This window comes from Asterias amurensis, chromosome 2, assembly GCF_032118995.1.
Source record: "Asterias amurensis chromosome 2, ASM3211899v1".
Classification (NCBI taxonomy): Eukaryota; Metazoa; Echinodermata; class Asteroidea; order Forcipulatida; family Asteriidae; genus Asterias; species Asterias amurensis.
In genome coordinates this window covers 18,760,071-18,780,756 of record NC_092649.1, presented here as the reverse complement: position 1 = coordinate 18,780,756, position 20,686 = coordinate 18,760,071, and the positions used below count along the sequence as shown (strand labels likewise).

Here is a 20,686-nt window from a genome sequence, read left to right as displayed (position 1 = left end):
AACTTGTCCGCCTCCCTCCTCCCACAACATCTCTCAACATTCACCTCAATTCATACCATAATGAGCAATTCTCATTTTGATCACCATACAAAAAAACTAAAAATGCATTTCAATTTCTACTAGCTCCAACAATCATTAAAAATAAGTTCATGCATTTTATTCCATGCATAACTCATATTTGGTCTATATGCAACATTTGTGGTGCGCCATTCATCTCGACTCCATTAAAATGTAAATGAAAGCGATCATTGCTATTTTATATACATCTAGTTTTGCCTTTCTTAATCTTTTCTGAGGGATGTAGAATGATTATCTGTATAAAATGCAGGCCTGATACTTCACAGAGCCAATAAAGGCGAAATGCTCCAGTGGAAATTTCCTCATAGGGTGCCCTTTACCCAAGGAGACAATGCCTTAGTGCCCTTGCCCTTTCAAAAACAAAGCCAACAGGCCTGAAGATGCTCTTTATGGTCATTCATGTATGTAGATTGGTTTTAATCAATGTAGTGCTGATGTATTGGCAGAATTATTAAAAGATACAACCAAAATCACATGTGAAAATTCCTGCAGAGTACATGTACAGTGTCTACTTTTTATGAAAACAGGAAAAATCTTTCATGGTATTTTTTTTAAAATAACAATATCAAATCCATCTATGTCTAGCGAGGTGTCAGTGCAGGCTTGATACTTCAGCGATTGCCCCAATGCCCCCTGGTCACCGCCTTGGTGCTCTTGAAATGCCCCAGTAGAAATTTACAAGTTCCTCATAGGGTGCCCTTTACTAAGGAGGAAATGCCTTGGTGCCCTTGCCCTTTCAAAAACAAAAGCATACAGCCCTGTAGTGGGTACCAGTTGCATCTGGTGGCAACATTTGTAAACGGACAACAACCCCTCAGAAATCTAAGAAACGAATAACGCATGAATCATTTCTTAGATTCAAACGTTTCTGGGTGAAAGTTTTTCTGAACCATGTTACTTTAAATGGAATCCTTATTCAAGGACGGTAACGTGACATTGGGTACCAACTTAACTGCATCTCTGGCTGCAGAACCTGCGAACGGACACCAACCCCCAGAAATCTGACTAACGATTCATCCATGAAGCGGTTCTTAGATTGAAATGTTTGTATTTTAATAGATGGGGGCATTCCAGACGAAATAATTTCACTACTACCATTACCGTCTTTGAAACAAAAAAACTTTTGGATAGAAATCACACAATTTTTACTGATTGATTGATTGATTTTTTTGGAGGGGGGGGGGGGGGGTCATGACCAAAGTACGACCCTACCTTTGAAGACGGTTGGAAAAATATCGGCAGAAACGATGCTAGGAACTAGCAATAACTTGGAACGTAGAGATCTCAAGGGGGTAGGGCAATTTTTCTCTAGTAATGACAATATCCACAGGCAGTGACAGGGAACATCTTCATTTCTCTTTTCAAACATTTCATGTCACGCCAAGGCAAATACCAAAGGGTTGGTTGGAGGTAATTGTCTTTGTTGGTTCTGTGAAACTCAACAAAGTATCGGTTTTCTTCGCCGTCTCAAGTCAAGTGGATATAAGGGTTCAGACGTCTTCTGGATGGATTCTCTTGAGGTTTAAAGACAGTGGACACTATTGGTAATTACTCAAAATAATTATTCGCATAAAACCTTACTTGGTAATGAGTAATGGGGAGAGGTTGATAGTATAAAACATTGTGAGAAACGGCTCCCTCTGAAGTATTATGTAGTTTTCGAGAAAGAGGTAATTTACCACAAATTTGATTTTGAGACCATAGATTTAGAATTCGAGTTCTCGTAATCAAGCATATAAAGCACACAACCTCGTGTGACAAGGGTGTTTTTTCCTTCTTTCATTATTATCTCGCAACTCCGACGACCAACTGAGTTCAACTTTTCACAGGTTTGTTACTTTATGCATATGTTGAGATACACCAACTGTGAAGGCTAGTCTTTGACAATCACCAATAGTGTCCAGTGTCTTTAAGATTTGAGCCTCCTCAGGTGTACACACTGTAGTCTTATGCAGGGTATGTATCAACTAATAAGGTACGCAAGGTGCTTGAGCAAACAGAAACTTTTTATGACAGGGTTTTTGAAAGTTTTGAATTATGAGACAGGTTTATGTAGCACCTTATAAGGGTTAACAGGGTGCTGTGGCGCATTCAGCAGCCACTGTCAGAAACACCAGGGGCAAACCTTGTCTTAGCATTAAGTGTAACTGTGTTATTTTATGTGCATTACACAAAACACGGACCTTTGGTTTCAACCAATTGCCACCAACAAATCTTTTATTTTATCCAATAATATAATAAATGAAAGAATACATAACACATACATGTACTTGCATTCTTTTTGCAATGTTTTGTTGTGTGACCATTGCTATTATATACTTTTGACTTTTTAAAAATTTGTTCAAGGGGTGTAGAACAATTATCTGCATTCTAGAAGCTCTCTGAATTCGGAAAAGTATCCAAGCGGCTAGATTGTTCAACATCTTGAATGTAGAAATCTCAAGGAGGTTGGGCAATTTTTCTCCAGTAATAGCAGTATCCACAGGGAAATCTTCAATCGAGTCCTAGCTTTTGCACTATAACATTTAAACCTTAAGACTAATCCTAAGTCGGGATTGCAATAATCCTATCGTTTCTTGAAATCGATTAGTGGGCTACCGGCTAGACAACCCCCCCCCCCCCCCCCCCAAAAAAAGTCAGTATTTTCATAACGTCTCTTTGCAATTACACAGAAACAAGGAGAGTTTAGGAACAAGCAACTCTCCAGGTATCCACTGCTACGTCCATTAAAACATTCTGTCCATGTGCTCTAGACACCCCCTTCCTCCCCTCCCCTCCAAAAAAAAGGGGGACGGAAATCATCTATAACTTAGAGCTGTCACTTTTCTTGCAATTTCAATCCAAGCCACGTCTCGGCAAACAAGCTTTATTCATTTCCCCAGGCAGGTCCAAGTTCAGTTTGTTGACAGTTCAATGTCTATAGACCATCGGCATTACATGTGAACCACACTGAAGCCACTCCGAGTCCCCGAATAGACTGGTGCTTACAATGTGCTGACCCAGTTCTAAGCAATCAATGGCTTATGCCCCCGGGGAGCTAGACAATTGTACCTGTGCCCAATGAAAGAGGGTCGTTGTATTCTTTGAGATGCAAGTGGCTTATGAGTGGCATTTAATTGGTTGAGATATTGACATTACAACAAATGAGCATTGAATTTCACTGTAGATACAGATATTGATTGTTAAGTTGTGCCCAGGGCCCAATTTTATAGAGTTGCTTAAGCACAAAAAGCAGCTAAGCACAACAAAATGATGCTCACCAGAATAAGGTTACCAACCAAACTACCATGCCACATGTGCAATTTGTGACTGGTATCCTGCTCATTTATGCTTAGTAGAAAATTATTGAGCATGAAATTGGACCCTTGTCAATAAGCCTGTCAGTTTTTGTGAAAAAAAGGGGAAAGTCTCAAATTGACCCCTTTTTTTTTTATGTTGACAAAGTCTCGGGCGTTTGTTTATTTTACCTCAATTTTAATTATGTCTTTCTCGCGGCTGTCAAAAAGAGTTAAAAACAGGTATGTGAAATCTCCGCTTTAAAGCGGATATCCTTTAAAAAAAAAATTTTTTTATCAGGCCAATTTTATATTTCTGTTTGTTTTTGTTTTTTTCCTTTTTTTTGTAGTAACCCCCCCCCCTTATATAAGCTTTGCATGCCTTATATAAGCTTGGCAACAATATGTACAACTAGATACTGGATTAAATGGGGTGCCCCGATTCGACCAGCTCGCTTTATGTTACAAGATCATTTTTACATCATGTACATGTAGGCCTAGAGTGTTTCATCTCTTTGTTTTTAAGGTCCACTCACAGGCCTGTTTGAAGGTAGGGTCATAGGTTGGTGTTTGTCAATGTAATGCTGATTTAAAGGCTAGAAAGAAAAGTCACCTGTGGAAGTTTCAACTGAAAACAGTATCAACTTGCTTTTCCCGAAAACATTGAATCCATTCATGCTTAGCGATGGTGACCTTGGGTACTAACCGCAGGTCTGGCCAAAGCATTTACAAACAAACGCATCCACAGAAATCTGATAAACCATTCATGAATGAATCGTTTTCCAGATTCTCTTGCAGCCTTTGATAATAAAAGCTATTTTTTAGAGAGGATTCCATTCAAAGTAATATGGTTTATAGTTTATAATATTAATTTTGGTTTTTACCCATACACGGATGTGTGTTAGCACTGTATACTCAGTACTTTCCCAAGTCCTGTGAAAAAATATCACAGGCATGTTACTCGGGTGGGATTCGAACCCACGACCCTTGCAATTCTAGAGCAGTGTCTTACCAACTAGACCATCGAGATTGCCCGATAGCTAGAGGCAGTTTGAATCCTATGTTTTGGCAGCGGGTACCGCATAACTATATAATAGGTGTTAAATTTGCATCAGGGATAAAGAATATTAATTTTGGTTTTTACCCTTATATTATGGTTTAGATAATTTTTGAGAAGACTGGTCTTTGACAATGACCAAAGGTGTCCAATGTCTTTAAATTTTGTTGTAACCACCAAATTCATTTTAATTTTTTTAAGGTTTTTATTTAAACAGCTTTCTGAAATATGATTTCATTCCAGAGGGTAATATTCCACAGAAAAAAAAATGGTTCTTATATGAACTGTAAGCTTTAGGACTAAATTTAAATATTAATTAAGTTTTTTATCCTGGTATTGTACCTCTCAAAATCAAGCATCTGAAAGCACACCTCTTTGTGTGACAAGGGTGTTTTTCTTTCATTATTATCTCGCAACTTCGACGACCAATTGAGCTCAAATTTTCACAGGTTTGTTATTTTACGCATTATGTTGAGATACACCAAGTGAGAAGACTGGTATTCCACAATAGATAAAGTTAGCCATGTCTTTAAATGTTATGTAACCACCAAAATCATTTCATTTTGTAAGGTTTTTTATATACAGCTTTCTGAAATATGACTTCATTCCAAATTTGAATAATTATATTTTTTTTTATCCTGGCATACATCATCATGTAGTACCATTACATGTAGTTGAAGTATTACTACACGCTTAACAAGCAAACTGGCTGTATTCTGTTTATTGGAGCGAGCGTTATCGGATAAACAAGTAGTTCCCCTGAAGACGAGCAGATATACTATTTGTAACGTTGAGACCAAACCGGCTCTTTCCAAAGCCAACACTCCCTCCATAGAGATTTTACACATGGTTATACCCGCAAGTCTACTATTCAGTATATTCATAGCTACTCTTAAACAAGTAGTTGTTTTGAATGCATTCAAATTATCACCGGTAAATAAACAGTGTTTTTGTTTTCTCAAATCCGCATTATCACATAATCAAGTGGGAATTTTCAGCATAATGCGAAGCTTCACCAACGTTCAAACGTTATTAAGTCGCAAAATGAAATCTCATGGGAGATTGGCTTGCGGGAGAATACTGACTTTGAGTCAGAAAGAGCAGGAAGTACACTACAGTAATGAAGTGAATAGTTAAACTATGCGCATAATTTACAGCTGAACCAACCAATACATGTAAATGCAGCACTTTATTATACTGTAAAGTAAGCTGCAGTTGACTATTATTCGTCATTTTTATTCTTTATTTTGCAGAAGTGATGTTTTACTGATCACCGTGGAAAAGAAAAACAAATCATACTTATGATCGCTTTATGTTATAATAAGTGTTCTTTTACCATCACAAGTTGGGACGCAGACACAGACACCAATTTTTTTTCTGTATTCCACAAGTATGCCTGTGATAACACTTAAAGGCACTGGACACTATTGGTAATAACTATTAGCATAAAAACTTACTTGTTAACGATCAATGGAGAGCTGTTGATGGTATAAACCATTTTGAGAAACGGCTCCCTTCAAAATAATTTCTCACTAAAATATTTGAGTTTGATTTTGAGGTTTCGAAATCAAGAATCTGAAATCACACAACTTCTTGTGACAAGGGTTATTCTCTCACAACTTTGACGACCAATGGAGTTAAAATTTTCACAGGTTTGTTATTTCCTGGATATGTTGGGATACACCAAGTGAGAAGAATGGTCTTTGATAATTCCATATAAAGTATAAAAGACAATGGTTTTATGATGTCTCATTTCAAAACCTTGTGGAGCCAGCACCCCAGCAATGGCTGCATGGTGTACAGCGCTTGCGTGTATGAATCGATCTACAGCAAAGTAGGATTTATCAATACAAGATTCATATCGAATGAGTCCAATGTGTTTTTATTCGTAATGCATTGTTTGTAAAAATAAAAAATGGTTGCCGAAAAATACTTCTTATTGGTTATTGCATAGTCTGTTTTGTTCAGAACTATGGTAACAACGGAAAAAAGAACCTTGTATGTCTACTGCCGCCTCGAGGCCTAAACTCCCCAATTAGGACAGATTTGCACGCCAGATTTCCAGCCTTTATTCTTTTTTGAGTGGTGTCCTCGGTCAATGATGCTACAGCTGAGTTTTCCCCAGATCTCCCTGTCCCTCATAATAATAATAATAATAATAATAATAATAATAATAATAATAATAATAATAATAATAATAATAATAATATAATATCAAAGTCTTATGTAGCGCACGTATCTACCAAACAAGGTACTCAAGGTGCTGAGTATATACAAACTTTCAGAAAGAAAGGTTACTGAAGTGATGAATTCCCATTTATTTAGCACCGTATAAGGGTTTACAAGGTGGTATGGCGCATACAGCAGCCACAGCAAGGAACACCGGGGCGAACCCCTTCTCTTTTCGATAAGTGGGTTCTTTTACATGCGTTACACAACACATGGGACCAACGGCTGTATGTCCCATCCGAATGACGAAGCAATGGTTAAGTGTCATGCATGTAGATATTTCCCCAACTGTCACAAATCCAGTGACCCTTCTAAGTAGATCAACATAAGTCAGGTGACCTCGACCTCTTTGAGCTTGACCTTTACATGCAAATGTGACCTTTAACCTTTTAACCTTTGAACTGTGTAATCTTATGCAGGGTTGGCCAGAGCGAAGTCCGTCCCCAGCAAGACGTTTTCCAACGAGGTCGTCACTCTTTGGTATCGTCCACCTGATGTTCTCTTGGGAAGTACAGAGTATTCAACCTCCATTGACATGTGGTGAGTCTTTTAAACCTCTTTCATTGGTTGCCATCGCTGAGGTCAATAGAGCCCTTGAATAACGCGAAACGGTCAACAGCATCAAATTTAAGTTTGGTGGTAAACGCCTGGTTCATACTTCCTGCGAATGCGAAGCGAATTTGACGTCACAACCCTCCTTTCGCAGCGATATTAGCAAGTGGGTTGAGCACAACTCAACTCAGTGCGAATTTCATTGCCTATTTGTGACATCAACATTCGTTTTCGCATTCGCAGGAAGTATGAACCGGGCTTAAGTCATCGGAGTGTGGGTTCGACTCCCGGTCGTGACACTTTGTGTCCCCGAGCAAGATACTTAACTATAACTGCTTCTCTTCACCCAGGGGTATAAATGGGTACATGCGTGGGTAGAGGTTGATATTGTTTGATTGAAAAAGCCTTTGGAACAGCTTAGGGCTGTATACTCCACAGGGAGCTGAGAAAGATTACAGGAATGTGACTGGCCCAATGACCAGGGCGCTAATGTAAAGCCCATTGATACAGTTATAGTAAAATTTGATATTTAAATACTAGATATTATTATTAGAGAGGTTTCGCAAGCATGCGGATACAGATACAGATACCGATATGAAAATCGTATCCATTTCTCTACTCTTGACTCCCTGAGTTGTTGTAATGAGTCAAAGTGTTTGAGGTTGGAGGGTTACACGGGAAACTCCCTCTGGGCCCAGGGGATGTTGTCCAAGTTATTTCTTCCTGGCTGGATGGAACTAAATTAGTCACAGTAAACCTCAACATTAATTTGGCTGGATAAAGGGGAAACAAAAGTCAAGTTCAAAGGCATAAAAAGACATATACAAAAAAGTGGTCGCCTAGTGGTATCTTTCGTCATCTTCCACCTCCTTTATTTTTCCCCTTCAACATTTGGTCTTTCTAGCCAAACAACATCTCAGTCTAGGTTGGTTTTACCTCATCTTGAACACTTTTCATCCAACCCGTTTTATTTGGCAGGGGTGTTGGCTGCATCTTCTACGAGATGGTATCAGGGCGACCCCTCTTCCCCGGCTCGACAGTCGAAGATGAGCTCCATCTGATCTGGAAGGTCCTAGGCACCCCGACTGAAGAGACATGGCCCGACATCTCATCAAACGAGGAGTTTCTCTCGTATAACTTCCACCAGTACCGACGGGAGCCCATCGTCAATCACGCCCCGCGGCTGGACGCAGACGGACAGTGTTTATTAAGTAAACTATTACAGGTGAGTGCAACATTTTGTCTTTTTAAAGCCTGCAATATATTTCTGATATATGAAACCAAAAAGCCTCATTTAAGTGAAATTAATTATAAAAATCGCAAGCCCGAGGAAACCTGTAAACGAGGGTGAACGAATTACTTTGGTTAGCCACTGTTCTTCCACGATAAGTGTTTACGAGTATTACCAATCCTAGTACACAGGATCAACTGCTCTAACTGCCTGTCTACCTAACACCAAGAGGTATGAATACCTGCGAGGTAGGTGTTTGAAAAACGCCTTAAAGGCAGTGGACACTATTGGTAATTACTCAAAATAATTGTTAGCTTATAAAACTTTCTTGGTAAAAAGCAATGGAGATCTGTTGATAGTATAAAACATTGTGAGAAACGGCTCCCTCTGAAGTAACATAGTTTTCGAGAAAAAGTAATTTTCCCTCGAATTTGATTTCGAGACCTCAGAATTAGATTTTGAGGTCCCAAAATCAAGCATCTGAAAGCACACAACTTTGTGTGACAAGGGTGTTTTTTCTTCCATTGTTATCTCGCAACTTCGACGACCAATTGAGCTCAAAGTTTCACAGGTTTGTTATTTTGTGCATATGTTGAGAAACACCAAGTTAGAAGACTGGTTTTTGACTACCGTAATTTTCGGATTATAAACTGCGGTTTATATGTTGATTTTGACATTTTTTTGAACTCCTGCGGTTTATTCTCCGGGCGGCTTGTAAGCCGACGTATAAATATTTAAGAGAAAAAAACGGCATTTTTAAAAAGAAAGATCGTTTGTAAAATATTCTAAATAATGTTTTTTTTTTCTTAAACGAGAACAAAAACCTGCCTGTGTGATGACAAAAACCTGTTGAAAATCCCACCACAATTGTATTCCATGTTTCCTTTGTAAAACCATGTAAAACGTTTATCAACCGCCCTCAGCTAGCTAGCTAGCTCCCCCTCTCAGCGCAACTCGGGTTAGACTAGACTGGTGCCCGTCTATTTATCCTAGTGATCTCTACATGCTGACGTCAGACATTCAAGCTATACTCGTGTCTCAGCGAGATAGACTCGTCCCCTGTCTATTTTTCCCACGATCTTTATATACTGACGTCAGACATCCAGGCTACACTCGTGTCAGCCAGCGGTTTCTTCAGCTCAACCACGCACACACCGCAACAGCAGAATGGTGAATGGACGTACGCAAAGAACTATGCCGCTCCGGGGGGATCAAACAAAACGTTTTCAACCTGCCCTGATTGTTGAGTCCAGTAACATTGGGAATTTTATTTCCAGGTGGCGCAAATGCGAGGGCGTAGCGCAACCCGTCGGCGAACATCGCTCAATACGGTGCCACCAACATCTGTTGTGCAATCTCGAGATTGAGCAGCGCAATTAACAGATTGCTAGCTTTACGAACTCGCATGTGTGTACATGTGCTTAATGTGCACGCTGCATGATACATTACTACATACACACACGCTACGTCCTTCCGCCCGTCCGTCGTTGCAATAATCTGTTGTGTGGATCCTCGTTGTGGGACTACAATAAAAGGGAGGGAGAAACACCGGCCAACCACCCTACTTTAATTCCCTTATTGAAAGACCCATTTCAACCTTATTTCCCGTCTACTCCGATGTTTAATAAAAGTGAATCCCCTGTCCTTGTGATTACGCAAACAATAAGGTAGCGCATTTTGTTTCATTACTACCGCTATACGATAAAGGTGAGGGAAAAACTTTAGCCGTCCACATTGTTATTTCTTTTATAATTATTTTATAAAGGAATTTTGCATGTTTAAAAAATGTTCCTATATACATTGTAAACAGAAACAACAGTCATATACAATACTCTCGTTTGTGTTGTGGTAGCCCTGAAAAGGACCGTTTGGTTTTGGTTTTGTCTATTTTCTATTTAAACAAATAATAAACGTATTTTCAGTTGTAACTTTCATCCATAATTATCCAACACAAACAATTATGTGGTCCCGCAAAGGGGGTGCTGCCAGCTTACAAAAAGAATGCTATCCTATAATAGATCATTTCAATTACGATCAATAGTGTAAACTTCAATACATTTCCACTTTAATTACGACGCAACTCCCACATTGCGGCAACTATACAATACTGACTGATGTGCCGCCCGCCTGTCGCTGCACATCGCCACACAAAGAGGACCGCAAACAAGCACGGCCCCTAAGTGTTCACGCATGCGGTGATTGGCCGTTTGATGATTGGCCGTTGTTGATTGGCCGGTGATACTTCCATTCATAAAATCTTGGCTAGACTTAGGACGGATCGAGTAGAGCGGCTGCCCATTGTACAACGGGGAGCTTGAACGTCTGACCCACGCTTTGAGGCTCGGGGCCCAGTCTAATCAAACGTGAACAACTTTTGTCAACAGAGGGCGATGCGATGCAGGGCAAAGTTCAACTATTTCTCGGTGTGCGTTGTCGACCGATCTTTGATTCACGGAGAGTTTGTTGCCAATGAAGTTCACAAAACATGGCCAACACAACCGATCATCAAATCTCAAATTCTTGAAAAGGGTTGTTGATGGACAAAAAATATAACTCAGGACTGATAGTGTGAGATAAAAAAAATCACCCGTAACGCGGCAGGTTTGCGTACTTCACTTCCGTGTTTTGAGGTTAGTTTTTTCATGTTTTTTTTATTTTGATCGCGGTTTATACGCCGCGCGGCATATACGCCGACATCTAAATATTTTTTGTATATTTTGAGGAAGTGCGGTTTATACGCCGCGCGGTTTATAATCCGAAAATTACGGTATTACCAATAGTGTCCAGTGTCTATAAGATCGCTACGGCAGTCTGTGGCTGTATACTCGCCAGGGAGCTGAGTAAGATTACAGGAATGTTATTTGTCCAATGACTAGTTGTTATCATTATTTTCCATATTTGTTCCCACAGTACCAAGGCAAGAATAGAATATCTGGTCACAACGCTATGAGGCATCCATTCTTCAATGGCTTCGGCCCTCGAATCACGCAGCTCGGAGATGGTAAGATTACAACAAATTTCTTTAACCCCCCCCCCCCCCCCTCCCTAGTATCCGAATTAGACAATTGGCTAGAGTGGGGTTTTGACCTGCGACCTCCGGAATAACAACGGAGCTGTCAAGAGGAGAAGGACAAATAGTTCAAATCCCAATCTATTCTTTATTTCTTTGTTCCACCCAAAACTTCTTCTTATGTGAGCTTTTGTCCTCTTGTCTTTTATCAGAGGAGTCAATCTTTGAACTTGAGCAATGTAAATTGGAGAAAGACCCTGGAATCAGGTCTTCAGCTGTACCAGTGCAAGGTAAGTTGCTACCCATACTGTACCTAAGTGATACCCAGATCATACCAAAGTAGTACCATGCAGTTACCCATCTGGTGCCAGACTGTACCCAGTTTGTACCCAGTTAGTGCCCAGTTATTATCTGGTACTAAGTTTGTAATTAACAACTGGCAAATACCAATCTAGCTACCCAGATAGCATAGGTATCAAAATAGTACCCGGCGTATGCCCAATCAAACCACAGCCAATACTCGCCTGTCACCCACAAGTTACCCATGTGCGTACCCAGATAGTACCCAGCTGGTGCCTACAGACCATTGTTTACAGAAAGAGTGGCCTTGTGCATTCCATTGCATTTCATGGCAGGCAACATACTACACTCGTCGGTCATACGAGAAATGTTACATTTGGATGGTACATTGAATCAAGGATTGGGGAAAATAATGGCTGTAAAAGTGAAAGCTGAACAAGTTTTAAAATTTCACCCTTTTCTTCATATGACCAAGAATTGATGAAAAAAATGCACAGTGAAACCTCCATAAAATGCAATTTACGTATTTCACCGCTGGGCTTTGTACAAATTGTGCCTGCTCAAAGTCCAGTCTCTTTGGCTCTTTTTGTAAGCATGTGATGTCACAGGTCACATTGGCTACTGATACCCAATCAAAACTGACTTCTCTATTTGCGTAAAACATAATCCTTACTCCCCTTGATCTTTGCTATCCAAACATTGTATTTCTTTATAGATGATATTCATAATTTTTTTTTTTTTTGAAATACTTTAGACAATAGTTAAAATTAGTTATCTGTTTTTGCAGTGTGCATACATGTTTGAGCATGCAATTTTTTCCGCTCCCCTCTTTTAGCGCATTTTATTTGCTTGTGATATAGAAATATCATTTTGCCTTTAAATTTTTTCCCCGCTGAAATGACGCATTGGAACAGCAACTAGTTTTGTTCGTTTTCATGTTTACTTTTAAAGTTGTGGGAGTCACTTTGACCGCGTTACTATTAAGTTTTTTGTAGACAACCAACCCCATACCCCAATAAGCCACAACTGTGGCACTTACGGGCACAACATCATGACAGAGAGAATAGAGACATTATTGCACATTGTGCTTCGATGAGTGCGGTAAAATTGAGAAGCCATCAGCGCCCAAAGTCATGGCTCTGCTTACCACCGAATTCTGGGCCTGCGATCACCATTCTTAGCTTACTGGTCAAGTTAAGCGAAAGAATGTGTAAGTGAAGAATGCCTCATGGAATAAGCAAGCAGACAAGCGGAAATGCCATGCTAACCTGTGAAATACGTTTGACGTAAGGCAGAAATCCTTGCTTCCCTGAGAACCAATTCTGTACGGACAAACCGTACTGTAGAATTCTACCCCTCCAGTTCGTTTTCGTTCAAGAGATGCAACCTAGCAGTGTTACAAATCTGATGGGCCCAATTTTTTAGAGCAACAAAGTTATGCTCACCATTCAAAATATCAGTCAACAAGCGTTTGCTTATAGCGAAGTTGTTTAAGCAGTATTTTCTGCTTGAGCAGCTCTTCAAATTGGACCCCAATTAATTGAATTTTGTTCATTATGCAATGCTTGCCCTTTTTCTCTTTCTAGCTGTGCTGTTAAAGGGAAGGTACACGTTTGGTAAATACTCAAAACAAATATTAACTTAAAAGCTGACTTGGTAATGAGCATGGGAGAGCTGTTGATAGAATAAAACATTGTGGGAAACGACTCCCTCTGAAGTAACGTAGTTTTTGAGAAAGAGGTACTTTCTCACTAAAATACCTAACTGAAAGCACACAAATTTGTCCAAGAAGGGTGTTTTTTCTTTCATCATTTTCTCACAACTTCGATGACCGATTGAGCCCAAAATTCAGGAGTTGTTATTTTTATGATGTGATACACACAAGGGAGAACACTGGTCTTTGACAATTACCAAACGTGTACAGTGCCTTTAAGGATTTGGTTTGCATGTTTAGGAGTTGAGCACAAACAGTATGTTCATAGAGCTGTTATAAGCGCTGCTGCAGTGTTTATGGGATTGTAGAACATTGGTTTTGGGACCAATCTTTGTGCCTGTTTGTTATGTTTTCAAGAAGTATAGTTTAGCTGTAGGATAATACACAGTCTGGCTTTCACTTACAATCTACTTGGATTGTTAAGTTGGATTTTGTTGTATACATACCTCTAAAAAACAAATTTACTTGACGCATATTTCCTTAATGTAAAGTGCACTTTAAAGGCACTGGGCACCTTTGGTGAATGTCAAAGACTAGTACTCTCACTTGGTCCCAACAGTTGCATATACATTGTTGTAACAAATCTGTGAAAATTTGGACTCAATTGGTCATCGAAGTCGCAAGAGAATGATCAAAGAAAAAATACCCTTGTCGCACAAATTTGTGTGCTTTCAGCTGCCAAGTAAAAGGTCTCAGGCCTGAAGTCGTTTAATATTTTAGTGAGTAATTATCTCTTTCTCAAAAACTACGTTACTTCAGAGGGAGCCCATTTCTCACATTTTTTTATATTATACTATCAACAGCTCTCTGTTGCTCGTTACAAAGTGAGTTTTTTTTTATGCTAACAATTACTTTGAGTAATTACCAATAGTGTCCAGTGTCTATTTGGAGGAGTATTTCTCATGGGACAAGATGTTTGTTCAAACTATCCATAGAATATTCAATTTATTGAAAATCAGTTGCATCTCCTTAAGGTGATTCCTCCTGCTGCTTCACAGGTTGTATCATAAACTTGGGTTTGATCCCTGGCTACATAGCAGTTAAGGGTTGTCTAGCTTCTGACTGGCACCCCAAACAAAGTTATTGACAAATTAGGGAGATCGCAAACAAGGGGCTAGATAGCTTAGTTGGTAGAGCGCCAGCTCGTTATTCCGGAGGTTATTGGTTAGAGCCCCACCCTAGTAAATTTTTCTTTGTTCAACCCCAAAATCTGTTATTTTTTGTGTGTGAATTTTCAAACACACCAGTTGACATGATTTTATTTGGGCATGTCTTTCTTGAAGCTATCGTTCTTTCTCTCTGCGACTAACAAACTTTGTTGGAGTGGTGTTCATTATAATTTTGGCTTCCCTTTCTAAAAGCTATGCATGACATTGAATGGTAACAAAGATTTTTATTCTTGATGGGTTTTGGGTTTTTCATCAGAAGAGAAGACCCAGACAAAGACTGGACAAACCCTATTTTTTTTATTTTATTAAATGCAAGTCGCCAGACTCACAAGGCCTGAAGGCTACTTCAAGGTGTGGTCTACAATTATTTTTTTCCATAGGCTGTTGCCACCTACTCCTAGGGCTGAAACAGGGTTACCCCCTTTACAGTCCATACGGATGTTGGCTTGGGTATCATCAATCCAAAGCCTGGCCAATAGAGCAGAAATCACTACCTCCCCAATTTTACGTAGCAAGTGTCACGACTGGGATTTGAACCCACACTCTGTTGATCAAACACCAGAGCTTGAATCCGGTGCTCTTAACCGCTAGGCCATAATTATGATATCAATATCTATGATATTTTGTCTGTTCTGTTTGTTTCTTCATGTATTTATCTGCTTTGTATTAGGGTCATTAGTTGGTAAATACTTTTAAAATGTTCGCCCTGGTCTTTGCCTTGGTGCCCCTTCAAAATTTTCCCATAGACGTTGAGATTTCCCATTGGAAGTGCCCTTTACAAAATGAAAATGGCCTTGCCCTCTCAAATAGGACATTCCAGGCCTGCTGGCTTTGATTGGTCAGATGGATGTTAGTCTTGTCTTTGATTGGTCAAACAGTCGTTGGTGTCACATTATCATGCAAGGGGAGTACTGTTGTGATTGGTTACCTCTGAACACCTGTTGGCCCTTTATGATTAGGCGCGGGTATTTTTGTCTTGACCGTGATTGGTCAAGTCTGTGAAGTTTGATTTTTATTGGTGGAACGACTCTCTGGTCTGATTTGAGATTGTTTTGTTGTCTCAACCTTGGTTGTGATTGGTTGAATTATTTGTAATTTTTTTTTTTGTGATTGGTCAAATGACAACCAATGGGTTTTTACCACTGCTGAAAAGATCCCAAGACTGTTAAGGTGGGATTCAAACCCATGTCCGTGTCATTGTAGAGCAGGGCACAATTTCATAAAGCTGTTCAGCAGAAAATACTGAAAGTTGAGTCGGGCACCAGCTACAACAATGCAAACTTAATGTAATTTGGTCTGGTAACCCGTTTCTGCTAAGTAATACTTTTCTGTGTTTAGCTTGTTTGTGAGATTGGGCCCAGATGGCTGTCTAGACAACTGAGCGTTTAAGTTGAATCCTCTTTATACATTAGCAATAACGTTTGACCACTAAATTGACACGACAAAAAAGGCATCGCTAGTAGTAGCTAAGTAGTTTGTTGCATTGGTAATGTTATTCTGGACTTATCCCATACATTGGGTGTGACTTTGTGACTTCAATGCTATTTCAAATGTTAGGCCACTAGCTGAAGCCATTGCAGCTTAAGCCACATCCGTTTAACTTAAGCCACATCTATTGGAGCTTAAGCCACAGCCCTTGTAGCTTAACCCTCATATGCTTTAGAAGCCAATCCACAGCCATCGCAGCTTAATCCACAACCATAGGAGCTTAAGCCACAACCCTAAAGCTCAAGCCAAGCCACAGCTGCTCTTTGCAGCTTGGGCCACAGCCATTGCAGTTTAAGCCAGAGCAAACGTCACGGTCACAGCCAAGATTGGGAAAAGTCGTCCTGTTGCAAATACATGTATGGGAGACACTAGTTGGCAGCAGAAATCACAAAAATAGAATTATGTATCTCCTGCCAGCTTATGTCTAAAAATGTCTCTCATTTTCAAAAAAGCATAAAACAAATTGTGAACTATTGCCAGTTCTTCCCCTTAAACACCAGTCCAGCAAAAAAGTACAGTAAATTAGTGAAAGTAGAAACCCATCCCCCCCCCCCACCCCCTGCTGGTTTTGATTAAAAAAACTTAAAAAACACCTTGTTGTTTATTTGTAGTTCATGTGTTGACGTGCATGAGAGTTTGTTGATATCCACACGTTTTGACCGTTTCCGTGTTAAATGTTGTTGATAGTGAGATGTAACACACCATGTCAGACTTTGTTGATTCCACACCAGCCCCGCCCGCATGAGTCCACACCAGCCACGCCCACATGTTTCCACACCCCAGCCTGGCCCACATGACCTCAGCCCCTGCCCGCATCACACTTGCTGCATGCTGAATGTTTTGATGCATCGTGAGAGTTGAATATTACATTTTTCACTTTTGTCATTAACTTTTTCTCATAATACTGTTGGTTTTCTTTCTCTCTTTTCTTTTGTCTTCTTTCTTCCGTCACTCCCTTCCCATCATTTATCATCATGTTCCATTGTTCCCTTGTGTCTACCCCTTCTCTGTCTGTCTTTGTGTCTCATCGTTGTTTGTTGGTCGCCGATTCGTGGGGGCATCTGTCTGACGAAATTCCCATGTTTGTACAAATGCTCTTTGTTTGTTTGTTGTTATAACCTTTCTGTTTTGTATTTCTGTGTTATCCTTACCCTATTGTCTAATTTGTGTCTCTCCCTTTTATCCAATACCACCATCGTCACAATCATCCCTTCCTCCCACCATCCCCACCCACCATCCCCTCCTACTAATCCAATCCCACCAATCCCTTCCATTAATCCCCTTCCACCAATCCCTTCCCATTAACCCCCTTCCACCAATCCCTTCCCATTAATCCCCTTCAACCAATCCCTTCCCATTAATCCCCTTCCACCAATTCCTTCCAATTAATCCCCTTCCACCAATCCCTTCCCACTAATCCCATCCCACCACTCTCTTCCCACCAATCTCCGCCTACCACTCCCCTCCCCACTATCCCCCATCCCCTCTCATCAATCCGCCATCCATCTTCCATCCTCCCATCATAATTTATCCCGCACAGATACTATCCAGGACTCCACTACCACAAACATGACAAAGCATGCCTATGCAAACTGTGGAAGGTATATAACTTAAAACTTAGGAACTCTACATCAGGCTTAAGTACATACCATCATTGGCTTTATACACCGTATTGAATAGCATGTTTGCTGCTATGAAAGTCACCATCTTGTAGGGCAAACCGTATGCCATCTAAACGTTTACATCAAAGAAGCATGCAGCGTTCCCGGTATGATTTCTACGGCAAAAGCACGCACACACACGCCCACGCTCACAGACGCCATGTTGTAGGGAAGATATTTGCATGGTGACGTCATATTCAATATAGTCTATACACCGTATCGAATATGACGTTACCATTCAAATACAGTGAAATGTGCGTGCGTGTGCCATTGAAATCAAACCGGGAACGTATGTGCTTCATTGATGTACTCGTTTAGACGTGCATACGGCCTGCCCTACAATATGGGCGCTTTCATAGCAACAAAGAGTTATTCGACATGGTCTATTTCAATCCTCTCGTTTAAAAACAACTTGTTTACAAACAACAACGTCATATCAAGTTATTGTCATTGGTTTTTGGGAAGACTAAAATCATTCTAATTCTCTGTCATTTCCAAGAATTTTTCATCAAGTCTTGGTGCACATGTAGTATCGGTTTTCATAAGATAAATATTTTCATCAAGTCTTGGTGTAGAATCGGTTTTCATGTATATTTTCCTGGTTTGGGTTCACTCAGTAATATACTTTTTGGTGCGAACTTACGGTTCAGGGCTAGCTGCAGACGGATGGAAAAATCCCAAGTCTTGATTTCAAACAAGGCTGATGATTGAACTATGTGGAACTGTCCGGTGCTTTTGTATACACTGTGTTTCACTGTGTGCACTCCTATTGTGGTCGCAGGGTACCAGACTAAGATGATTTTAATGCTGTACATAACATTCCACTGTCGCTACACGTTGCTTGCTAATGGCTTTGTTTATCTGCAGTAGTTTTAGTTGTGGTAGACCATGGTTATGGAATACTAAATGCGTGTTCATTTGTGTAGTGACTGATTAATTCATGGATCATTTGGTTTCATAGTTAAGTATTGATGTTTTTCAAATTTGAAGGTTGGACTGGGGTATGGTGGTGTTCCATTGGGCCATACTTCCTAGTTTTGTTCAATGTTTTCCATAAGGCGAATATCATCCTGAAATCAATCAGTGCCCAATACTGCTTTAAGGAACAAAAATTGCCTCAGCATAATACTATTATGCTTACCAGAAAAAGGTTACCAGCCAAAATACCATGTAATATGTACCATCAGGACTGGTGTCCTGCTTATCTATGCTTAGCAGAACAATGGTAAGCTAAGTACATCTTGTGTCGCATTCACATTCGCAGGAAGTATGTACCGCGCTTACGAGGGAACCCATGCCAGCATTTACCAGGATTGTTAACTCCCATCAAATCTTAACCCTGAAGCAAGTACATAACTGCTTGTGGTAGCTCATGTAGTACACCGAATGTTCTCACCATATCACAAATTATAACACCATAATCACACTGTAAAAACTGTAGTCGTTGACATAATCCCGATACCTTGCTGTTTACACCATTAGAACTGAACTTCATCTTCTTCTCGTCCCACATTATTCTTTTGTCAAGGCCTTCGTGGCTTGGACAGCTTCGTAGAGCCGCGGTCCAAAGTGACTGGAACGGGAGACCACACACGCAAGTGGCAAAGCCACAAGGGCCTTTTCCAACTTGTTTTGTGGTTTTGTTGGTGAATTATTCATAGAGTATAAAACATGCATTTATGCGCTTCTGATTGGTTTGGACTTTTGCTACCCTTTTGACTTGTTAAAGGCACTGAACAAAAAGTATAGGAATATTATCTTTTCCACTTTCTTTCTTGCCTGGTTTTCTCTTTTCCTCTTTTTTTTCATGGATAGTTACTCACATGCCTGACTGTTGGCAAATGCTTGAAATGTGAAGTAGGATTTCTATTAAAAACTAATCGGTTGTTTTAATTTTGTCTTCTCCCTCTCTATATGATGTAGGTCCCACTCGTGGCAGACGACAAAGCATGGTGTACTGAACACATGATGATGGATTCATCTACGTAACAGAAGAAGCCTACACTTGCGTCATTTATTGGACAAGATTTACCCTAAACTCCGCCCCTCATGTACTTCCAAGCGTCATACATAGTCCCCCCTCCCCGCCTCCAGAATCAACCAGTTGGGAGATTTATGTCAAGTTCTTGTAAGGATCGACGGTTAACAAGTGGTTGTTTAGTGACGTGCGTTTGTTATAACTGCGAACAACACTTGTCATGTCATTACAGGGCGATCGGCAACTTTACACACACTATCATTTTGTTTTAACTGGTCTACTCTGCACTGTGCTATGAAACTGTTTATTGTTAACCAGCGATGCGACCATACCTGGTAGGTTAGTTCCAAATAGTCATCTAGCGTAGACCGACTAGACAGAGTCAAACTAAGGTCAACAATAGTCCTTGCGCAAACTTGGCCTTGTTTTTTTCCCCTTTTTTTCTTTTAAAGCTACAAAGGGTGCTGTTCTGAGCTAGTGACTTCAAGCAAGACATACCCCCTGCATGAGGCACTGGCTGTACTTTTTAGTGCATTTGATTGGTTAGTTTGTATAGTGATGTGGGCTTCCTTCATCAGCTGCTTAAATGTAAAGGTCAAAATTGAACGACTCCAAAACTTGGCCAGTATCAATCTGGTTTATTTTCGGGTAACTCTGCATATGGTCATTGGGTCCTGGGACTAGAATTGAAAGTTGCAAGGCTATGTAGTGTGCTAAGGGCATGGTGAAATGTAGATAGAAACCAGTGACCGATAACAGAAGGTGTATGGTACCCAGGCTATGGCTTCATGATGACACAGTCATTGTAGGACAAGATCAAATGAAGCTAAACAGGAGGTATAGTCTGCGGGGTTACACTTTGTGAAAGCACATTATGGTTTTGGAAGCAGTTTTTTGTACAGTGAGTAGCTGTCGTCTGTATAGGCCGCAAATGTGAGTAGCTC

General features: G+C 40.2%; 1 protein-coding gene across 2 annotated transcripts in view; it reads left to right on the top strand.

Moving 5' to 3' along the window:
- The window catches only part of LOC139951573 (cyclin-dependent kinase 17-like), an 83,188-nt gene extending 62,502 nt beyond the window's left edge, over positions 1 to 20,686 (top strand). The window contains exons 9-14 of one of the 2 annotated variants that reach the window (XM_071950528.1): positions 7,059 to 7,179; positions 8,170 to 8,416; positions 11,333 to 11,423; positions 11,645 to 11,722; positions 17,644 to 17,704; positions 19,688 to 20,686. In XM_071950528.1, coding sequence (XP_071806629.1) covers positions 7,059 to 7,179; positions 8,170 to 8,416; positions 11,333 to 11,423; positions 11,645 to 11,722; positions 17,644 to 17,704; positions 19,688 to 19,733 — 644 coding nt within the window. In that variant the 3' untranslated portion in view covers positions 19,734 to 20,686. The remainder of the gene's footprint in view (positions 1 to 7,058; positions 7,180 to 8,169; positions 8,417 to 11,332; positions 11,424 to 11,644; positions 11,723 to 17,643; positions 17,705 to 19,687) is intronic. The other variant, XM_071950537.1, reaches the window with a different exon arrangement.